Source organism: Nothobranchius furzeri, chromosome 18 (genome assembly GCF_043380555.1).
Source record: "Nothobranchius furzeri strain GRZ-AD chromosome 18, NfurGRZ-RIMD1, whole genome shotgun sequence".
In the NCBI taxonomy this organism is placed as follows: domain Eukaryota; kingdom Metazoa; phylum Chordata; class Actinopteri; order Cyprinodontiformes; family Nothobranchiidae; genus Nothobranchius; species Nothobranchius furzeri.
In genome coordinates this window covers 44,540,660-44,558,377 of record NC_091758.1, presented here as the reverse complement: position 1 = coordinate 44,558,377, position 17,718 = coordinate 44,540,660, and the positions used below count along the sequence as shown (strand labels likewise).

The 17,718-nt window shown below is 43.6% G+C and overlaps 3 protein-coding genes across 7 annotated transcripts in view; 2 read left to right on the top strand and 1 right to left on the bottom strand.

Annotated features, from left to right (window-relative positions):
* LOC107391706 (ovarian cancer G-protein coupled receptor 1) overlaps nucleotides 1–11,767 on the top strand; it is a 26,329-nt gene extending 14,562 nt beyond the window's left edge. The window contains exons 9-10 of one of the 2 annotated variants that reach the window (XM_070547125.1): nucleotides 2,900–3,235; nucleotides 3,979–11,767. The gene's annotated coding sequence lies outside the window, so the exon portion shown is untranslated. Of the gene's footprint in view, nucleotides 1–2,899 lie in introns of both variants that reach the window. The other variant, XM_070547124.1, reaches the window with a different exon arrangement.
* dglucy (D-glutamate cyclase) lies at nucleotides 7,063–17,718 on the bottom strand. 4 transcript variants are annotated; one of them, XM_070547122.1, is made up of 16 exons: nucleotides 17,347–17,718; nucleotides 17,232–17,264; nucleotides 16,637–16,719; nucleotides 15,657–15,810; nucleotides 15,311–15,397; nucleotides 15,093–15,246; nucleotides 13,329–13,479; nucleotides 12,842–12,964; nucleotides 12,522–12,746; nucleotides 12,003–12,120; nucleotides 11,786–11,928; nucleotides 11,605–11,704; nucleotides 10,852–11,000; nucleotides 8,420–8,539; nucleotides 7,748–7,908; nucleotides 7,063–7,535 (listed from the first exon to the last, which is right to left on the bottom strand). In XM_070547122.1, exons 3-16 carry the CDS (start codon nucleotides 16,710–16,712, stop codon nucleotides 7,383–7,385), a joined length of 1,914 nt encoding a protein of 637 aa, XP_070403223.1. In that variant the 5' UTR covers nucleotides 16,713–16,719; nucleotides 17,232–17,264; nucleotides 17,347–17,718; the 3' UTR covers nucleotides 7,063–7,382. The 4 variants fall into 4 exon arrangements, with proteins under 4 accessions (XP_070403223.1, XP_070403224.1, XP_070403222.1 ...); XM_070547123.1 differs by having other exon boundaries at nucleotides 17,353–17,718; XM_070547121.1 differs by having other exon boundaries at nucleotides 17,364–17,718.
* apoba (apolipoprotein Ba) overlaps nucleotides 13,474–17,718 on the top strand; it is a 30,051-nt gene continuing 25,806 nt past the window's right edge. Inside the window, exon 1 of the mRNA XM_070547115.1 lies at nucleotides 13,474–13,942. Within this exon, the coding sequence (XP_070403216.1) occupies nucleotides 13,909–13,942 (34 nt within the window). The 5' untranslated portion in view covers nucleotides 13,474–13,908. The remainder of the gene's footprint in view (nucleotides 13,943–17,718) is intronic.

The following is a 17,718-nucleotide window of genomic DNA, read 5'->3' as shown; positions in this document are numbered from 1 at the left end:
TTTATTGTGACTATTTCAGTTTTGTTGTAAGTTTCAAAAATGTGGTGCGTTGTTTTACGTTAGAGTCAGGTGTGGTGCGTTGTTTTACGTTAGAGTCAGGTGTGGTGCGTTGTTTTACGTTAGAGTCAGGTGTGGTGCGTTGTTTTACGTTAGAGTCAGGTGTGGTGCGTTGTTTTACGTTAGAGTCAGGTGTGGTGCGTTGTTTTATGTTAGAGTCAGGTGTGGTGCGTTGTTTTACGTTAGAGTCAGGTGTGGTGACAGAGGCTCTGTGTTCAGTTGGTTCCTGCAGATGGTTTGTTTTTGCGCTTAAAAAGGACAAAATGTCATTTTAAAGAGTAACTAAACCCCAACATAACCTTTTTTCACTTATAAACTGCATAATTGGGTCTTTACAAATGCAATATTTCTGTTTCTGTGCATTTTTGACATGTTTGTGTAAACTTGATTAGATCTAGAATCTAGGTCTAAAAACCTCTTAGTGCTGCCCCCTGTGGGTGGAACTGTGGCGACTGCATTTTAAACTTGTGATTGGCTGGGGCTGGAACAATTTCACGTCATCGGTACAGTCTCCTCCCACTCCCCCTCCCTCCCGGGATGGAAATTCCCACACTTGGCCATGCCGCTCTGTGCCTCCGGGCAATGCCCTTTCATAGCATTTTTCAAATCCTGACTAGGGGTGAAGTTACGTTTTCTGATGTGTGTAGTCCCTCTTTAAAGCAAGCTGTCTTTATTTCAGATGGGAAGCTTCTGTGTGAGTCCATCCAGGAGCATTTTAGCCCTCCTAATATTGGTCCCGCCTCTGCTGCTCATTACAATCATTTCTGTTCCTTTTCTACACAACAGTTTTTTCCTCTCTTTAGCAGAATGACTGAAGGTAAAACTACTTCCTGCTCACGTTGTGAGAAGAAACTGTTTTTAAATGCTCTGAAAATGTAATTAATTGTAAAAAATATTGAAGTTTTAAGTTGAGCAAAGTCATAAATTTTAAATTATATTTTTACTAAAACTGTCAGCTGAATGATATTTGAGATGTTGTGATGATTTCCTTCGTCCATTGATGAAAAGCTTTAAGCTCTGAAGAACATCTTGTGACTTCTTGATGGTGTGCGGAGGCGAGAATCGGGGCGCTCCGTCTCTTAGCAACAACAGCTGCTGCTTCTTGTCCCTTAACCACAGTTAAGAGTTCTACATGAGAGATGCTGCTTGACATTTGAAAATCAAGAACGTTTTCCTGGAAAACATGTTAACCTTTAACCTTTAACAGAAATACATGCAGTGTTTTTGTTGCATACCGTAAATCCTCGAATACAGGCCCAGGCCTTTTATTTACTCAAGCGCATCCTGGCTCAGGCCGTTATTGGAAGGAGGCCCGAATTAGAGGCAGGCCTTAATTTCAATTTGAGCTAAATTAACTACCAGTAGAATGAATAAACTCAGGATTTTGTCTGTTTGAACCTATAAAACACTAGTTTTGTTTATTGGAAATGTATGCATATAGAATACTTACAACAAACACCGTTGTTTCAGGCTAAATCCCAGTCTGGTAGCAAACATGCCGGTTGTGCAGTGTAAACACTTGGTGATAATTAGGTTATTGATTCACAACAAAAGGCAACAGACACCTTACCGCTCCAAAGTTTAACCGCTCGCGTCTCGCTTGGTTTGAATAAAAAAATAAAATCCTCCAACTGTTTAATCCTCATCCTCCGTGTTAACAGTCGCTTTACCTTCAGCGGCTAGCGGTGATATCCAGGTGGATGGTGGCAAGTAGGAATAAAAATCTCCAACACATCAGTTTTCCTTTTCTGACGGCTCCCAGCACTTTCCCTCAGCGCCTTCTTAACAAACATGTCTGCCACTGCCACTCATTGTGACACCCAACCATCCTGCTGCCAACATCTGGAGGGAAAGTGGGCCGTCCCTTAATTATTTTTCCCACTGATGACACGTTGGTGTTACCTGTGAATACACAGTCCAACACTCCGCAGTTCCACGTTACAACACTGAGCTAACCGCTAAAAACATTAGCACTCTGCAAGCTATTTGCAGTGAGGACCGGTGAAAACCGCATCAAACTGTTTACCCGCCATAAAAACCTTTAGTAAACCCTCACCTGTGGTGAAGTGATCACTGCTAACTGCAGCATTTTCTGTTTCTGCTCATCTTACAGCCGGAGATTGACCCTCTTTTCCATCTTCGTTCAGTAAGTCTCAGTAAGTCCGTTGTGGTGTACTTACACCCAGTCAACAAAGTACGTAAAGCCTGGGGCACGCCGGAGGCAAGTGGTCACACAGGATGCGCCGCGCGGCTGAGCGCTTCTTGGAAAGTTGTGCGATAGTCACAACATCACGCGGGACTTGATAACTGGAAGCAGGAAGTGATTCTATTGTTCATACGTGATCAGACTTGCAGTCGTGATTAGTGAGACTAATTCATTAACGGTGGGTAAGTACGCTATTTATTAAAGTATTTTAAGATCAATAGTACTTTAAAGTTATCAAAACTGCAGCTGGGTTTGTGCCATAACACCAGCCACTACTACAGACCCACTGTTATTTACTCCCGCTGACAGCGAGACCGGCTAATGTAGGAGACCCGGCCGGTAATGGAGTACAGGCCAGTATTAGAGGATTTACGGTACATGGGTTTGGTGAGGGATGGGGTTAGGGGTCGTATTTATACGTCCTTAAGTTCAAAGTGAAATCATATTGGGTTGAGAAATGATGGCGTTCTAGCAAATTTGTCAAATCTCAAATTGAGGGGGGTGTATATCACCCACCTGAATACTTAGACAGCCATCTTGAATCATGTCAAGATGAAGGTCAACCAGAAGGTCCCAGTGGGTGAAGGCCAATATGAGGGTGTAGGAGGGGTAACCATGTTGGACCTTGTTCTCCAGGTGGACTTGTTGGACCTGAAGTCTTACTGCTGGGAGTCCAGAGAGTCTGGTAGACCACCCTGAATGAAGGCCAGAACCACCTCCTTCAAACCTTTCATGACCATTGGAGGGCGTGCTGCTGACCTGTAGCCTTTCAAGCAAATGAGTGGGCTTTTCTCAGGAAGAGGATGGTGGCTGTGAACTTGAATCCGGAGGGAACGGGGTTCTGAGTTTAGGAAAAAGTTCAGGATGAAGATGAGAACATTAGCTAACTGGAAGGCCCAACCAGGATCCTGCAGATCTTCCTTAGTGCTCAGTATACCAGACCACATGGAGACAGGTGTTGAGTAGAACCAGGTGTGTGTGTGTGTGTGTGTGTGTGTGTGTGTACCTCATCTCCATGCTGTGTCAGGGTAGAAAGTACTGAGATGTTCCACCAGGCTGTAGGTGCTGATGGTGGTCCTGGGATGTGCTTTAGTCACGGAAAATCCTGGAAACCACTGAATCTGTTTATTCCTGTTCATCTCAAAGCTACAAGGAGCCACTTCAGAGGGTTTTAAGGGCCATTTAGGGCTCTGGAGCCACAGGATGGAGACTGTTGGACTATCAGTTAGCTCATCAGTAGGATGTAAACTCTATTTCTCTGAACAGAGGCGGTTCGGGAGGCAATAATGTTGAGAGAAACAGATTTCAGGTTCCTGTGGTCCTCAGTCACCAGAATTTATCTGGAGATGTTTTTATAGATTTAAATGTTGGATTATTTATTCTGGGAGAAAATGTTCTGGGACAACAAATTATGATTTAATAGCAGGATGGACGTGAATCTTTATCGTTTATTGTCTTTAGGATAAGCTGTCAGGTGAAACGTTTATTATGTGGTGCTGCGTTTGTGTATGCATCAGAGGTTTTCTTTGGAGGGACGTGTGTGTGTGTGTGTGTGTGCGTGTGTGTGTGTGTGTGTGTGTGTGTGTGTGTGTGTGTGCAGTAGGCTAATAGGGACCCTGCTCTTTGTATAAGTGTGTATTATGAGATCCGTGTGTGATCTGTGGTGAGTTTAGTTATTAATGTTGGCTGATTGAACCGCTGCTGTCGTCCAACAGGAAGTCGCATTAAACCGAGGTCACTGAAGGTTAAAACTTCTGAAAACAGAGAAGAAGAAACAAAATCAACAGTCCTGGACTGGATTCTCTAAAACATTCACGCGTGTGTGTCTACATCCCACAGTCCGTCCACCAACGGCCTTGCATGAGCAGAAGAAAATAGATAAAAGGTAGAAAAGGTGTCCGATGACGCTCAAGATCTAAAACTAAACATCTTTTAAGATTTTCATACATTTAAAACTTTTGATGCATCTCCTGTTTTCAGTGTGTTTGTTTGGAATAAGTTAATGAATAAAGCTTTGTGACGATGAAACTAAATCAAATCCCATCCACCTTTATTCGTAAAGCACTGTAAAAACAACACCGTTGACCAAAGTGCTGTCTGCACACCTTAAGACAAATACTAAACCAGTTAAAGCAGTGAAACGTCACATCACGATGAGGTAAAACCAGTTAAGAGAAGACTTAAAAACACGGAGAGACTCAGATTGTCAGCTACACAGGGGTAGACCAATCCGCGGTGTCGGGGCACAACCTCTTAGCTTCCTCTTTGTTTTTGGGAAGTCTAATGGCGTCAGGTTTTCCCACAGTGCTTCCCTAGAGACTGGGAACTGGATCCCACTCAGACGCTGTAACAAAGCTGTACTTCTTGCTTTTATGTTTGTTTTCAGCTTGTTGGCATGTCTGGTCAGACACAGGATTCTAGATTAGCCGGTTAGACCCTTACAAAATCTGACTTACGTTTATATTTAACTAAACATCAAATACTTATATTGGAAATGATATTTTATTTTTATACAATTTACTTTAGTCACTGATGATTGGATAGTTACTGATCTACTATCCTTCGAGTGCGTGGTGCACAAGTGTGCAAATAATTGCCAAATTGGAACAGAGAGCATTGCAGCATCAATCGTAACGCACCCGGGATTGCTGGTCGCTGTCATACTTAAAAAAATAAGCATTGGGACACCCTACGCACTCGCACCCCTGGCCGGGATCGTGCAATTGAAGGGCACAAGGGTGGAAGTGCGAGTGTTGGGATTGGGCCCCTGAGGGGCGAGGCCAGTGGATGGAAGCTGAAGTGTGTGTGATGTGATCACGGTTTCTGGGACTAGTTAAAAGCCGGGCAGCGGCTGAAGACTGGAACGTGATTTCTGGTTGGGACCGACATTTCATTTATTCATTTATAGAGCACCTTCCACAACCTTTAGCAGAAACCCAAGGTGCTGAACACAACAATAAACAGGCAATTGCATCAATAAAAACAATAAAAAATTTCAAACGGAATAAAAAACAGCATAAAAAACAGATGAGAACAATTGTTAAACAGTTAAAATAAAGACACTATTGCAGACCCCTGTTGGACATAATAATGGGCCTTCAGACGAGACTTAAAAATATGGAAGGAAGGCACCAGCCTCACAGTCAAAGGTAGACCGTTCCACAACGTTGGAGCAAGGACCGCAAATGCATGATCTCCACTAGATTTGCATCTGGAACGAGGGACCACCAGTAATTCCTGGTCACCAGAGCGAAGAGAGCGGGTGGGGACATGCCTTTGTAGCAGTGCTGAAAAATAGGCAGGGGCTGTACCGTGAAGAGCCCCGAACACGAGCATCAGCACTTAGGAAGCCAGTGGAGCGCTGCCAACACTGGTGTGATATGGACACGGTGTCTTGTGCCTGTCAGAAACCTGGCAGCGGAGTTCTGAACCAGCTGTAGGCGAGCAATGGCACCCTGACTCAAACCGGCATACAGAGCATTGCAGTAGTCATGTCTGGACAGGACAAATGCATGAATAACAGATTGTACATGCTCCCTAGACAACAGGGGCTTGATCTTAGCCAAGCGTGACACGAAGCACATTTGAATAATAATGAATCAGCATTTCACAGAGATGCACTGATGGGAGACGTTTCACCTCAGCTAGCTGTCCTGAATGAGCAAAGCTTGATTTGACTGCTGCAGTCCAGCCGTAGGTTGGCTTCCACAGGTCAGTCGACTTGGTCAGCATGAAGGTTTGGGCTACCTCTAGGGCCAATCAGCATCAGTGCACCTTAACAGAAGATGTGCAGATTCAGCAGAATGTAGATATGTAACATCGATCACGTCTTCAGAGATCTTTCAGCATTTATGGCCGTGAGGTAGTTTAACATGAAGAGACATGGAGTTTGTTTGTTTAGAAGACAATCCGGATCATCTTGGAGAGAAGAGGAATGTTTTAGCCGGAGTGGAAGCTGATGGTTCCTCTAACCTAGGGGCGGGCAACTCCGATCCTAGAGAGCCGCTACCCTGCATGTTTTAGTTGTTTCCCCGTCCCAACACACTTAATGCAATGGTTGCATCACCTGTTCAGCAGGTCATCAAGCTATGTAGTAGCCTTGCAATAACCTGCTGACTACGATCAGGTGTGTTAAAGCAGGGAAAGGACTGAAACACGCTGGATGGTGGCCCTTTAGGACCAGGATTGATGGACACGCCGGGCTGCAAAGTCTGATTGGTTCCTGTCCCAGATGTGAAACCAATGGGATGTTGCAGCATGTCCTTTAGGATGGGTCTCTTTAGTCCCATTCTAGGACATGTTTCCTGCTCTTCCCACTCTGCTGCTTTGAAGTTGAATAAATGACAGAAAGCTGGGAAACAAAAGAAAATGAAATTCATCGTTCCGGTCGGATGTGACTAAACGACTGAGACTCTTCTGCACATTTCCCAACATCTGAGCTTCCAGTCGTTTTCTGATTGTTTGTTCAGTACATTTCTTTCCTCTTAACGGTTGTTTTGGGTTTAAAGCTCAGCGGCTGATCTTACTCTGAAAACCACTTTAGCTGCAGAGAAAACATCCTCCCCACGCCGCGCATCAGTCGCACCACGTTTCCCACACTTTTCAGATAAAACGGCACTCCGTTCTAAACATTTCAGCCTTTTGTTGCATTAAAATACAAACACGACTAATTTGAATCTAATAGAAAATAAGACACGATGAGCAGCTTTATTTATATTAGCGTTACTGAAGAGAAGTTGGGGTTGAATGACTGAACCTGAAGTGATTCAGTTCATAACTAAATGAAGCCACAAACTATCTATTATTCAAACATTTTATTTGTTGTGACTCAGCAATAAAACATCCATGACTTTTGTTGAGTCATTAAATCAGCTCCAGAGCTCCTAACACCGTTTCTGTCTGAGGCGACACAAAGCCAGCAGAGGAAGTGAGGGGGTTTTACTTTGGCGGGACTAAAGGAAGTGATCTGAAAAGTAACCAAGGCAGCATGGTGATGACTCAAATGCGAGGTTCTCCTTCCAGCTCCCGCTGCGTTGTGGGAACTGTTTCCACCATCAGAGGACCAGAAATGCCTTTTTGATGTTTCTGGGTTCGATCCACGTCACCAGTACGGCTGGTTCTATGTTCTAGGCTCCAGAGTTGCGTCCAGCAGTCTGTTGATCATCTCAGAGTGTGTGGGGTGAAAGGTCAAACCGTCCACCTCCATGCCCAGGTTCCCAGTCTTCCCACTTCGTATTCCAAGATGCACCAGAGTTGCCAGGAATGATTCCTCCTGATGAAAGAGAGAGAGTGTCTGTGAAGAAGGATCCTGTAAGAAGTACGGCGTTTGGTGTGCAATAATCTGCAGAACAAATCAAAATCCTTCATTCTCGTTAACAGAGAAAACACGAATGACACAATCTACTCGTCTAATCTCCGTTACCGTCGGGGTGCAACAGGACAAAGTGGTCCGAGAAAGCATCAAGCGGGTTTCATTTGTTTAACCTTCTGGACAGACGGCAGGTTGGTGCTCCAGTCCTGCAGCTGCGCTCTGGAGGCAGCAGGGTCCAGCCCCAGCCCTCTCCTCAGGTACCGCTGATGTGAAGCACAGGTGTTCAGCAGGTAGAGCCCACAGGCCACAGCGTATCCGCCCCAGTTAGACACGCCTGCAGGGAAAGAACCGGTCAGAGGTACGGATGGAGGATGAGATTCTCTCTTCTACCAATTTATAAATTAACTTTTGTAATAATCTGGTTTAAGACAAAAACTCTTAATTTTGTTCAGATTCTCGTCAGAAAACCCCCCAAATCCTCCAACGTAAGCTCAGATCAGAGAGTGGCGTGTACGTGGGAGTCGCTCTACGACATTCTTCTGAGTCACAGCAGACTCCTCATTTTGGTGTGTGTGTGTGTGTGTGAGGCGTAAAATCTGAAGCACGCGCAGTAACGACATATATCGCGACATATTCTTCTCTTTTGTTTATACGTGTAAAAATGTCCCACATTCCAGATGAATTGTTGAACAGATAATTCCAAAAATAAAACAAATTTCAGCATAAATGATTTAATAAGTTCAGGTCAGCTGATCCACAACGGTTATTTTAAACTCAGATTATGACCTCGAACACACGGAGGTGGGAGCATCTGACTTCCTGCCTCCACCACAGTGACTTCCTACCAGCAGTGATGGCAAAGTCAGCGGGAACGTTGCAGGCAATCAGATCTCCTTTAGGCATCAGGGTCTTCACCTTCTCCTTCACTTTACCCATCCCCAACTCATTACCGCCATCACCGATTCCTACAGAGGAGCACAGACACAGATGACATCATCATTTGTTCCAGGAAGCCTGTAACACGTCTGTCTGGAGGTGTTCCAGTGGGGTTGCACTGATGCTCTTTGAAAGGTTTTAAACGTGTTCTTAGCCAACGACTCGGGAGATTCTGCTACTATTGATCTCTCAGCTGCTTCAACACTGCGGACCATATATTGCTATCTCAGCTGGAGCAGTGGGTGGGGATCCCTGGACGTGCCCTGGAGTGGGTTAGATCCTATCTCTCAGGGAGAAGCTTCTGTGTGAAGCTGGGAGACTTCCCTTCCTCCAGTGCCAGCCTCTCCTGGGGGGTACCTCAGGGGTCTGTTCTGGGTCCTTTGCTGTTTTCCTCTATCTGCTGCCCCTAGGCTCGATTCTTTGGAAGCACAAGGTCAATTTTCATCTGTATGCTGATGACTGCCTCTGGAGACAGGGTTCTGCAGGCTCACTCCTGGATTGTCTGGAGGAGGCTAGAGCATGGATGGCTTCCAGCTTCTTAAGTTTGAATGAGGGCAAAATAGAGATCCTTGTTTTTAGTCCGAATGCTAGTTATGCCTCAAAGCAGGCAGCAGACCTCCCTTCGTTGGCTCCCTTTAAGAAGGAGCTAGTCACTGATCTGGGCGTGAAGGTGGATGTGTCACTAAAGCTGGAGACTCCCGTTAATGGAGCGGTGCGCTGTTGCTTTTCCGTCTTCGCTGACTAGCCAGAATCAAGCCGCTGGTGTCGCGGGCCCACTTGGAGACTGCAGGCCATGCTTTTATTACTTCTCCTTTAGACTACTGTAACGCCCTCTACTCAGGAGTTAGCAAGGCTGCACCTGCTCGGCTCCAGCTGGCACAAACGGCTGCAGCTAGGTTCCTGACCGGCACCAGAAGGCGGGAACACATCACGCCTGTCTTGGCTCATCTGCACTGGCTTCTGGTCTTCTTCAAGGTCCGGTTCAAGCTACTTGTTTTTGTTTTTAAGTCTCTGCAGGGTTGTGCTCCTAGCTCTTTCTGAGTTACTCACTCGATACATCCCATCACGGGAAATGTTCAACAAGAGGAGGCGGGGTTTTCTCAGTTCTGGCCCCAAAACTGTGGAATGACCTTCCAGTCGAGGTCAGACAAGTAGCGTTCCCTCAGCATGTGAGTTAGCTACACTTTTACATATTACAGTTGGATTTGATCCAGTTTTAGTTTATTTTATCGACTTTTTTGTTCTAATCTTCTGTTTTTATTTGTTTTACTGTATATTCTGTGGGCCCTTGCTTGGGTCAGTGTTGCTTTAAATGCTTTTATTGCGCTTTGGTTCACCTTCTGGTCAATGATGATGATGATCTGGATGCTCGACCCATGAGGAGTTCAAAGGTCATGAGGTGTGCTGTGTTTTATGATTGTGACGCATAACGCACAGAGAAACGTCATTATTAATTATTTACATCGATAACAAGCTAAATGAGACGTTTAGATTGTATTTTGTTCTTTCCTCTGCAGTTTTACTCAACAAACATCCCATTCCCTCTGGAGGGAATCTTCCCAAAACAAATCCTGAGAAGTTTTCCTTTCGAACCAACCGCATCTGGTGGGAAAACAAAGGCTTTAATGCCTGTGTGTTTTAGTTTAAAGGTTTTTACTGACGCAAAGAAAAGGGAAACTATTTCAAACTCAATGGACCAAATCTTTGATCTCCTGTTTTCTGTTAAACCTTCGGTCCCTCCAGGTGAAACCTCAGGCCTTTCCCAGGGAACCTCGAGTGCTGTTGATGGTTTCTGTTCATTTCAGACTTAACAAAGCTCATTTTTACTGGATGAACTTGAACTGGTCGTAGGTCAGAACATGCAGGTAAAGGTGTCGTATTTGACAGCGAACAGGTTTTTAGTAAAAGGTGTGACATGTGAGGATGTTTGTGAGTAGCTGAACACACACATCTGTGTGATGCTGCAGAATAAAATCACAACCTTTTGTTTCGTTTAGGTTTTATTGGCTCTCTGAAGCGGTTTTCTTACTCTTTCAGCAGCACGTTAATAACGGTTTCTTTACAACCATGAATGGTCTTATGATTTAAAAATGTGTTTTAAAACTGACGCAGGCTGAAAACCTAATACACGAACCAGAATGAGTTGTTTTGGAGTTTTTATCCTTTAAAATATAAACTTTGGATGAAAGTGGAGGTAACAGGAAGCATTTATTGGAGCTACAGCGCCCCCTGCTGCCTCTGAAAGCATCACACCCGTGATGAATAAAATCAGATAATTTAAAAACCTGTAACAGGAAGTTTAGGATGAGGAATGTTGGGATTGAAACAGGGAGTTTCTGACCTGTGGTTGTGATTCCTGGGATTTTCTTTGCAGCTATAAATAAATCATCGATGGGATCCACCAGATGTTTGATGTTTATTGCTCTCATGTTGTAATAATTTCCATCCTCCGCCCGTCCGCTGCGCTCTATCGCCACCAGGTGGTCGTACCTGGGATGATGCAACAGAAGCACACCTCATCTATTATTTTAAATCAGCCTCAACTCACTGATTAAACTCATAAACGTTCTGATTATTATTATTATTTCTAAAACATTCAGAATTTCAGATCTCAAATTCTCTTTATTCATACAATGAACACGACAATCCAAAAGCACAGACTCTCCTCCACTGGCTGAAACCCCACAGGAGGTTGTAGACCAGAGAACAAAATCCAGCCTTTTCATTGGTCCAAAGCTGCTTCTACTGCTCACCTGTGAGAAGCCACTGTTAAAGAGCAAGTTACCCCCTACCAGAGTCTTACTCCGCTCCCACAGTGGAGTTTTTACCTGAAGATGGCACAACGCTGACAGTTTTAGGCTGAAATTTTTAATATTAACTAAGATGCACTAAAGTGCCTGACTGACTACACGTGTCTGCAGATTAGACATTCATTTATAAAGTTTATCAGCAAAAGAAGTTGATTTGGGGTTGACTTGCTCTTTCATGTTCTTTGTTAGAAAATGACCTGATTGAATCCTAACTGGTTTGTTTGTCTGCAAGTATCTTAGTAGCTCTCCATCATCAGCTGGGTGAGAATACGGACTCAGCTGACCTGGGCCTGCTGGGGTCTCCATGGTGACACAGGAAGTGCAGCGCAGACTCCGGTCCCCGGTCCTCAAACGCAACCACTGGGATGGCGGCTTTCAGGACTCCTGGTGGAGAATTTCAGAGTAAAAGAAACTTTTAATGATTAAATAAAAAATGATGATGATGAACTTTGTTTTGGGGCCGACCTTTCCTCACAGCTTCAGTCACCATTGCTTCGTTCATCTCCAACGCCCTGCTGTCAGTCAGCAGTGTTACCTGTTTCCCTAGAGACAGCAACATGGTTGCCATGGCGATTGCTCCCGGTGGGCCATCAGTCTCATCAGGGGGGCTAAAGGGGAAACAGCCTGTTTGGTTCTATCACGAGGCTGCTAGAACACCTAAAAACACTTGCAGTGTGTGTACCTGTGCATGTAGTGTGTAGGGAACCCGGTTGTTATGGCAACGGAGGAGGAGTGAGAGAGCGCCAGGCAGGAGCGAAGAAGTTCATCCTTAACAAATAACGCTCTGATTCCCCTTTGGCCTGGAAACAGACGAGATGTCTGATGACTGGAGGCTAAACGACAGCGTTTCACACGTAGAAGCTGAACTTTGGGTCTGAAGTTTGAATCAGAACAAAAGATCTGACCAATAACTGAAGAATTAGGGATCCATGACATGAAGAAGACCAAATTTTCAGACATTTGAGAAACTTTCAGTTCCTTTTGTGCTAAAATCCACCCAAGATTTGTGTATATGAGAAAATGGCGTTAAACTTTTTATTTAAACACCAGATTTGTTTGGTGCAAGTGTTAATAAAGTGTTGGGACTAAAATCTGCTCTATCAAGTGACTGACCTGCTAATTAAAGGACTAATAACTTCAAGCTGAATCAAACTATTATTTTCATGTGAACAGTAGGAATGGGAACTTCCTGAATGTTCACCTGGATCGTCGATGATGATCTCCTCCAGCAGTCTGATGCTTGCTGCTGCTGATTTTGAGACCAGGCTGTAAAACAGAGGATTGTGGGAAAAGGAGAGGCAAATGGGGGTCTGTCCAGGATTAGATTCAGTGGACGGAGATTCAGAAGGAAGAGTTTTGATGGAAGAGTCTGGAATATCACAGAGGAACATGCAGCCAGGGGAGTGACTGAAAGCCAAAGATGGTCCTGAAAGGTGAAAAACAAACTTTCATCATTTATCCTAAATCAAGCTCTGGTCTTGTGTGTCTAAAGCACAGATATAGTTTTAGAAAGCTGCTCACTGCTGTGGATTATTGCCTCAATGGCGGTCACGCCACAGGCCCAGAAGACAGGGACATCACCAGGCTGAAACGCCACCGGCTCTCCGTAGTCCGGTTTGGACAGGTCCGGTATCCCTAAAAGAGCTGCGCACAAATAAAGGTGGTTATGTCTCAGCGAGTTCAGGCTTTGTGTGTCTGTGTGTGTTTGTCTTTATATGTTTAATGGACAAATTTTGACTTTTAATCTGTATTGTGTGGACATTTCCACATTTCCATGTGTGGACATTTTTTGTTTGTCCACTCAATGCTAACAACCCTGACGCTTGGTTTTAGAGGTTTGGTGTGAATTATCCTTTAGTTTAGGGTTAGGAATAGAACCTCAATGGTTAGGGTTTGAGCTAGGCATAGTAGGGTCACTAAAATTAATGGAAGTCAATGGAGGTCACAGGCAAATAAATACAAGTGTGTGTGTGCGTGTGTGTGCGTGTGTGCGCGTGTGCTCGTGCACCTGGGTCTCCTATATGCACAGGAGCTCCGTGGGCGAGCGGGTTCTGATGAGTGACCTCCACTGCTGCATCCAGAAAACCAGCAGGTACCGGACGCATGGTGACTACTAGAGGACAGCAGAACACTCCATTGGGGACGCAAGGAACTGAGGTCTACACACACACACAAGCACACGCACACACACACACGCACACACACACACACACACACACACACACACACACACACACACACACACACACACACACACACACACACACACACACACACACACACACACACACACACACACACACACACACACACACACACACACTTTCAGTGTTTTAGAGAAGTCTGGTTCTTGTTCAGAGAATATTTAAAATGTGAAAACAAGATTAATAACATCATAATTTGTAACAACAGTTTGTGCTAATTTAAAACTATTAACTTGTTTTCATTTTAGTGAAAAATGCATCACTGACACACCGTAAACGGTGGTCCTTGTTTCAGATGTTGTGCCCATTTTCACCACCAGAGAGCAGCACCTTCCTGCTAATACCCTTATTACCCCAATAAGTGCTCTGGCAGGAGCGGGAAACATGCTAGCTGTTGCCTCACTTTTCTTCTTTACAGGTTGGTACGCTATAAAACCACTTATATGCGGTCAGTTCAGTTTTTAATCAATTTCCCTCTGGGATCAATGAAGTATTTTTAATTTGAATTGAACTTTGAACAGTTTAACTGTAATAGTTGATTCATTCTTCAATGCTGAAGTACATTTGTTTAATGTCTTAGTGATGCTAATGCTAAATGTGCTAATGTAGCAGGCTACTTTTGAGTGTTTTTGCTAGCCTAGATTGACGAACCCTAGCAGTAGCACAATATTTTATAGGGTGCCTAAGTCACTTCCGCGTCATGGGGCCCCTGGAAGAACGAAAAAATGAAGTCAACCAGGCTAACTATTTTCTAATCCGCTTTGCCTTACGCCTGGTGTCGGTACAGGATCGGCCCGGTGTCGGACTCGGTACAGGATAGTGATGTGTGGGTAGCGAACGAACCGGCTGGTTTTCTGCTCTTTGAAGTGAACGACGGGAGCCGGCGCTAGTTTAAACTATCTTTAGCATCAACATTGGACAATTTAGACTTGGGCTTTTCTTTGAGACATGAGTAGGTAGAGGTACTTAAGTCATTTATTTGGAAAAATTATGTATTTTCATATTTTATGGTGCCCTGTTGATTGATTTCTGTAACAATGAATATGTCACATTGTTCATAGCTCTGATTGGTCCTAGCACTGTCCAATTGCATTTAGAGACTGAAAGACAGACGTAGATTTTGCCCCACGACTAGGTGGTTTAAATGGGTCGTAGTCAGACCAGATTGTTACATATTTAGAACGAGTTGCTGCCAGGCTACATTTCTCCTGGATATGGGTTTCAATAAGACTCCTTTGATTAAGCATTTTGGTTAATTCTGCTAATTCATGGGTTTAAAGAGGCTGCAGGACCTCTGGAGAGGTAAAATAAGATAAGAGATGTGAGCCAAAAAACTTCAAACAAAAGGATGATGTGGCAAGAAACAACAACCTTTTATGACTCAACGCACAAACAAACCCACGGTAGTGATGTCGACCACAGAGCGGTAAACAAAGGACGCAACCGGAGGAGTTAAATGATGGAAAACAGAGTAAACAGAAGGACATCAACCACAACTAAACAAACAGAAAACAAATGACTAAAAAAAACATTTTCTTGTGCTTGAACATCTAAATAAAGTTTTATACCCTGTACATGCTGACGTTCCTGCCTTGATCCACGTTCCTCACAGGAATTCCAGTTTCCTTGAGTTTGCCTTCGAATCCAAAGCTGCAGCCAAGATAGAAGCTGACCATGTCTGAGAGCGAGCCACTTTTCACAGCTTGAAGCGCTGATCCGGTTCTGAAAGCAAAAATAAGTTCACCCAGGTTCGCAGCGGGACACATGCGTGGTGGTCTGGACTTACGTGGACTGTCCGCTATAGCTCTGCAGGCTGGAGACCGTTTTCACCAGTTGCCCCTCCTCATACACACAGTACTGAGGGATATCGGACCTGCACACACACACACACACACACCATTTATAAGGAGGCTCATGAAACGGATTTACAGAATCACTTGTGTTGGGCGAGAGAGCAGAGGACAGTTTACTTCAAATAAATCCCATAAGAACAAAAACAACTTCCTGACCTGCAGATGCGTCGGGATTTATTTTTATTTACTGACCGTGTTAAACTTTTAGTAAAAGTTTGGTCGTGAATTGTTAAAGAAGACATGAAGATGCAACACAACATCTCGTTAAATCTGTTTTACCTGATGTCAGCATCAGTAGCCAGAGGATCACAGGAAGTCTCTCCCGATTGGCTGCGATAAAGGAGTGGTAAGGGGGCGGGGTTACTGCGGCAGAATGCTTCAAAGTCATTAGCCAGGAGAGAGGGCAGGATGATGACGTTAGCCTGCTGGTATCCTAAAAAAACAACAACGTTGAACAACAGCGATTCTTTGAAAATCCGTTGGATAACCAGGTTTACGTCCTGGTTTATGTTTACATTACATTTTGTTATTATATTATTATCCTCATAAACAACATTTTCTAATTTTAATGGATATTTTACCAGGATAAATAAAATTAAAACATTTACAAATTAATAATATTAATTGTACTTAACATTAAATTACAACTCCCACAAATAAATGAAATAAAAACGCAAAGAATATAGTTTTTTGTTTATTTTCTGTAGTTATTTATTTAGACGATAACTTTGGTTAAATTTAAATCCAGCCAGCAGAGTCGTTCTTTATCTATTTCACTATTTTAATAAACAATAAGTTACATTTAATAATTATGAATATCCTAAATGAAACAGGCTGTGTCAGGACTTAACGTTAAAATATTTAATGAACTCTTTCAGGAGGAAAACCAGATCTTACCGGTTGCTAACCCAGTCGTGGTTCTGATTCTGGGGTCGTTCTGTCGGATTAGCAGCCTGAGCTCGGCAGGACTGAGATCAGCTGTCTGCTGCATTTCCAAACACGTCTTGTAAAATATTCAGATTTACTTCTCCTGAGCTGAGTAACTGCTTCTGGTTCCAGTTTGTTTCAGATCCAACTTTTCCGTGAGCTTTTAAAAGAACTTCTCAAAGCTGGACTTTTGTTTTAGTGGAGTTAATGTTTGAGCACAATAGAGCTACGTCAGGCTAATCTTTAAAGAATGAAAACATTAACAGAGAGGAGGGTCCCGTCGTAAAGCACTGACAGGTGAATCCGTCTCAGGTGAATTTTTATCATATTACCTTTCTTTCTGGCGGAGCTGTAGATGCTCCTGGAAATCGCCACGGAACACCTGGCCACTCTGCCAGCAGACAGCATGCTTCACCTGAAGACAACAAAAACAACCCCATTATTTGCCTGTGCTGTGGGGTTTCACCCGATCCATCTAAATCACATCTTTAGAAACAAAAGCAGCTTTGAAGACATGAAGGGACAAAAACAGCAGAGAAACCAGATCTGAGTGCTGTCTCCATTCCCGTGGACTGGTTTTATAATTCAGATGCTCAGCATGAAGATTTTACTGAAAGTACTGAATAGTACTACAGATACACACATGCTTGAGTCGGTCAGTCAGTAAAGAATGAGTTTGCCAAAATAAAAGTCTCAAAGTAAATATTTGAATTTATGTAGAAATACATGATGCAGCCTAGTACTTTCAGGAGTATTTACTCCCATAAGGATACATACATACTTATTACATTTTTATTGTTACCTTAAAAATTCTTGTACTCAAGTTTTCTGAGGAACATTTATATTTTTGACAAGAGGCTTTTATAGACATGTTAAAAAGGAAACGACTGTAGGTAAAATAAAAGTACAGGAAGCTTAGACTGTTACCTGGTAGTGCAGGATATCAACGTGAATAAACACCTGGAGAAAATAACGAGATTATTTTATGAGCTCATTCAAGTAGCTCAGGACGGAATACGATCAGAATGATGAAGGTACAAACATTCACATATATATTACAGCATGTAAGGACTACGGGCAGTGGCAGGATGAATAACCGTTCAGCACAGGTCACAGGTCAAACGGGAACATCAGCTGTTTCTCCGGTGTAAACATCATTAGCAAATAGCGGCTAGCAGACAAGACGAGAGAGCTAGCTAAAACTGGAGACGCTTTTATTTAAATTTCTAGATTCAGCAGCTTCTTCTTTTGCTGTAACTATAGAGATATTTCTCATGAATGGTTACACGTTTTACAGAATCAACCTTTTGAAACTAAATTCAATGTCATTTGTGACAAACTCCGCAGTTTGTTGAGCTGTGACGGCTCGAGCTCCGCACTTCCGATGGACCGTCACAATAAAAGTCTGAAACAA

Coding starts and splice junctions, on each gene's coding strand:
- dglucy (XM_070547120.1), bottom strand. CDS start 16,368: ATGCAGCAGACAGCTGATCTCAGTCCTGCCGAGCTCAGGCTGCTAATC. Junction 12,121..12,521: donor GATCATCATCGACGATCCAG/GTGAACATTCAG, acceptor GTCTGTTTCCAG/GCCAAAGGGGAATCAGAGCG. Junction 11,929..12,002: donor CCTACACACTACATGCACAG/GTACACACACTG, acceptor TTTCCCCTTTAG/CCCCCCTGATGAGACTGATG.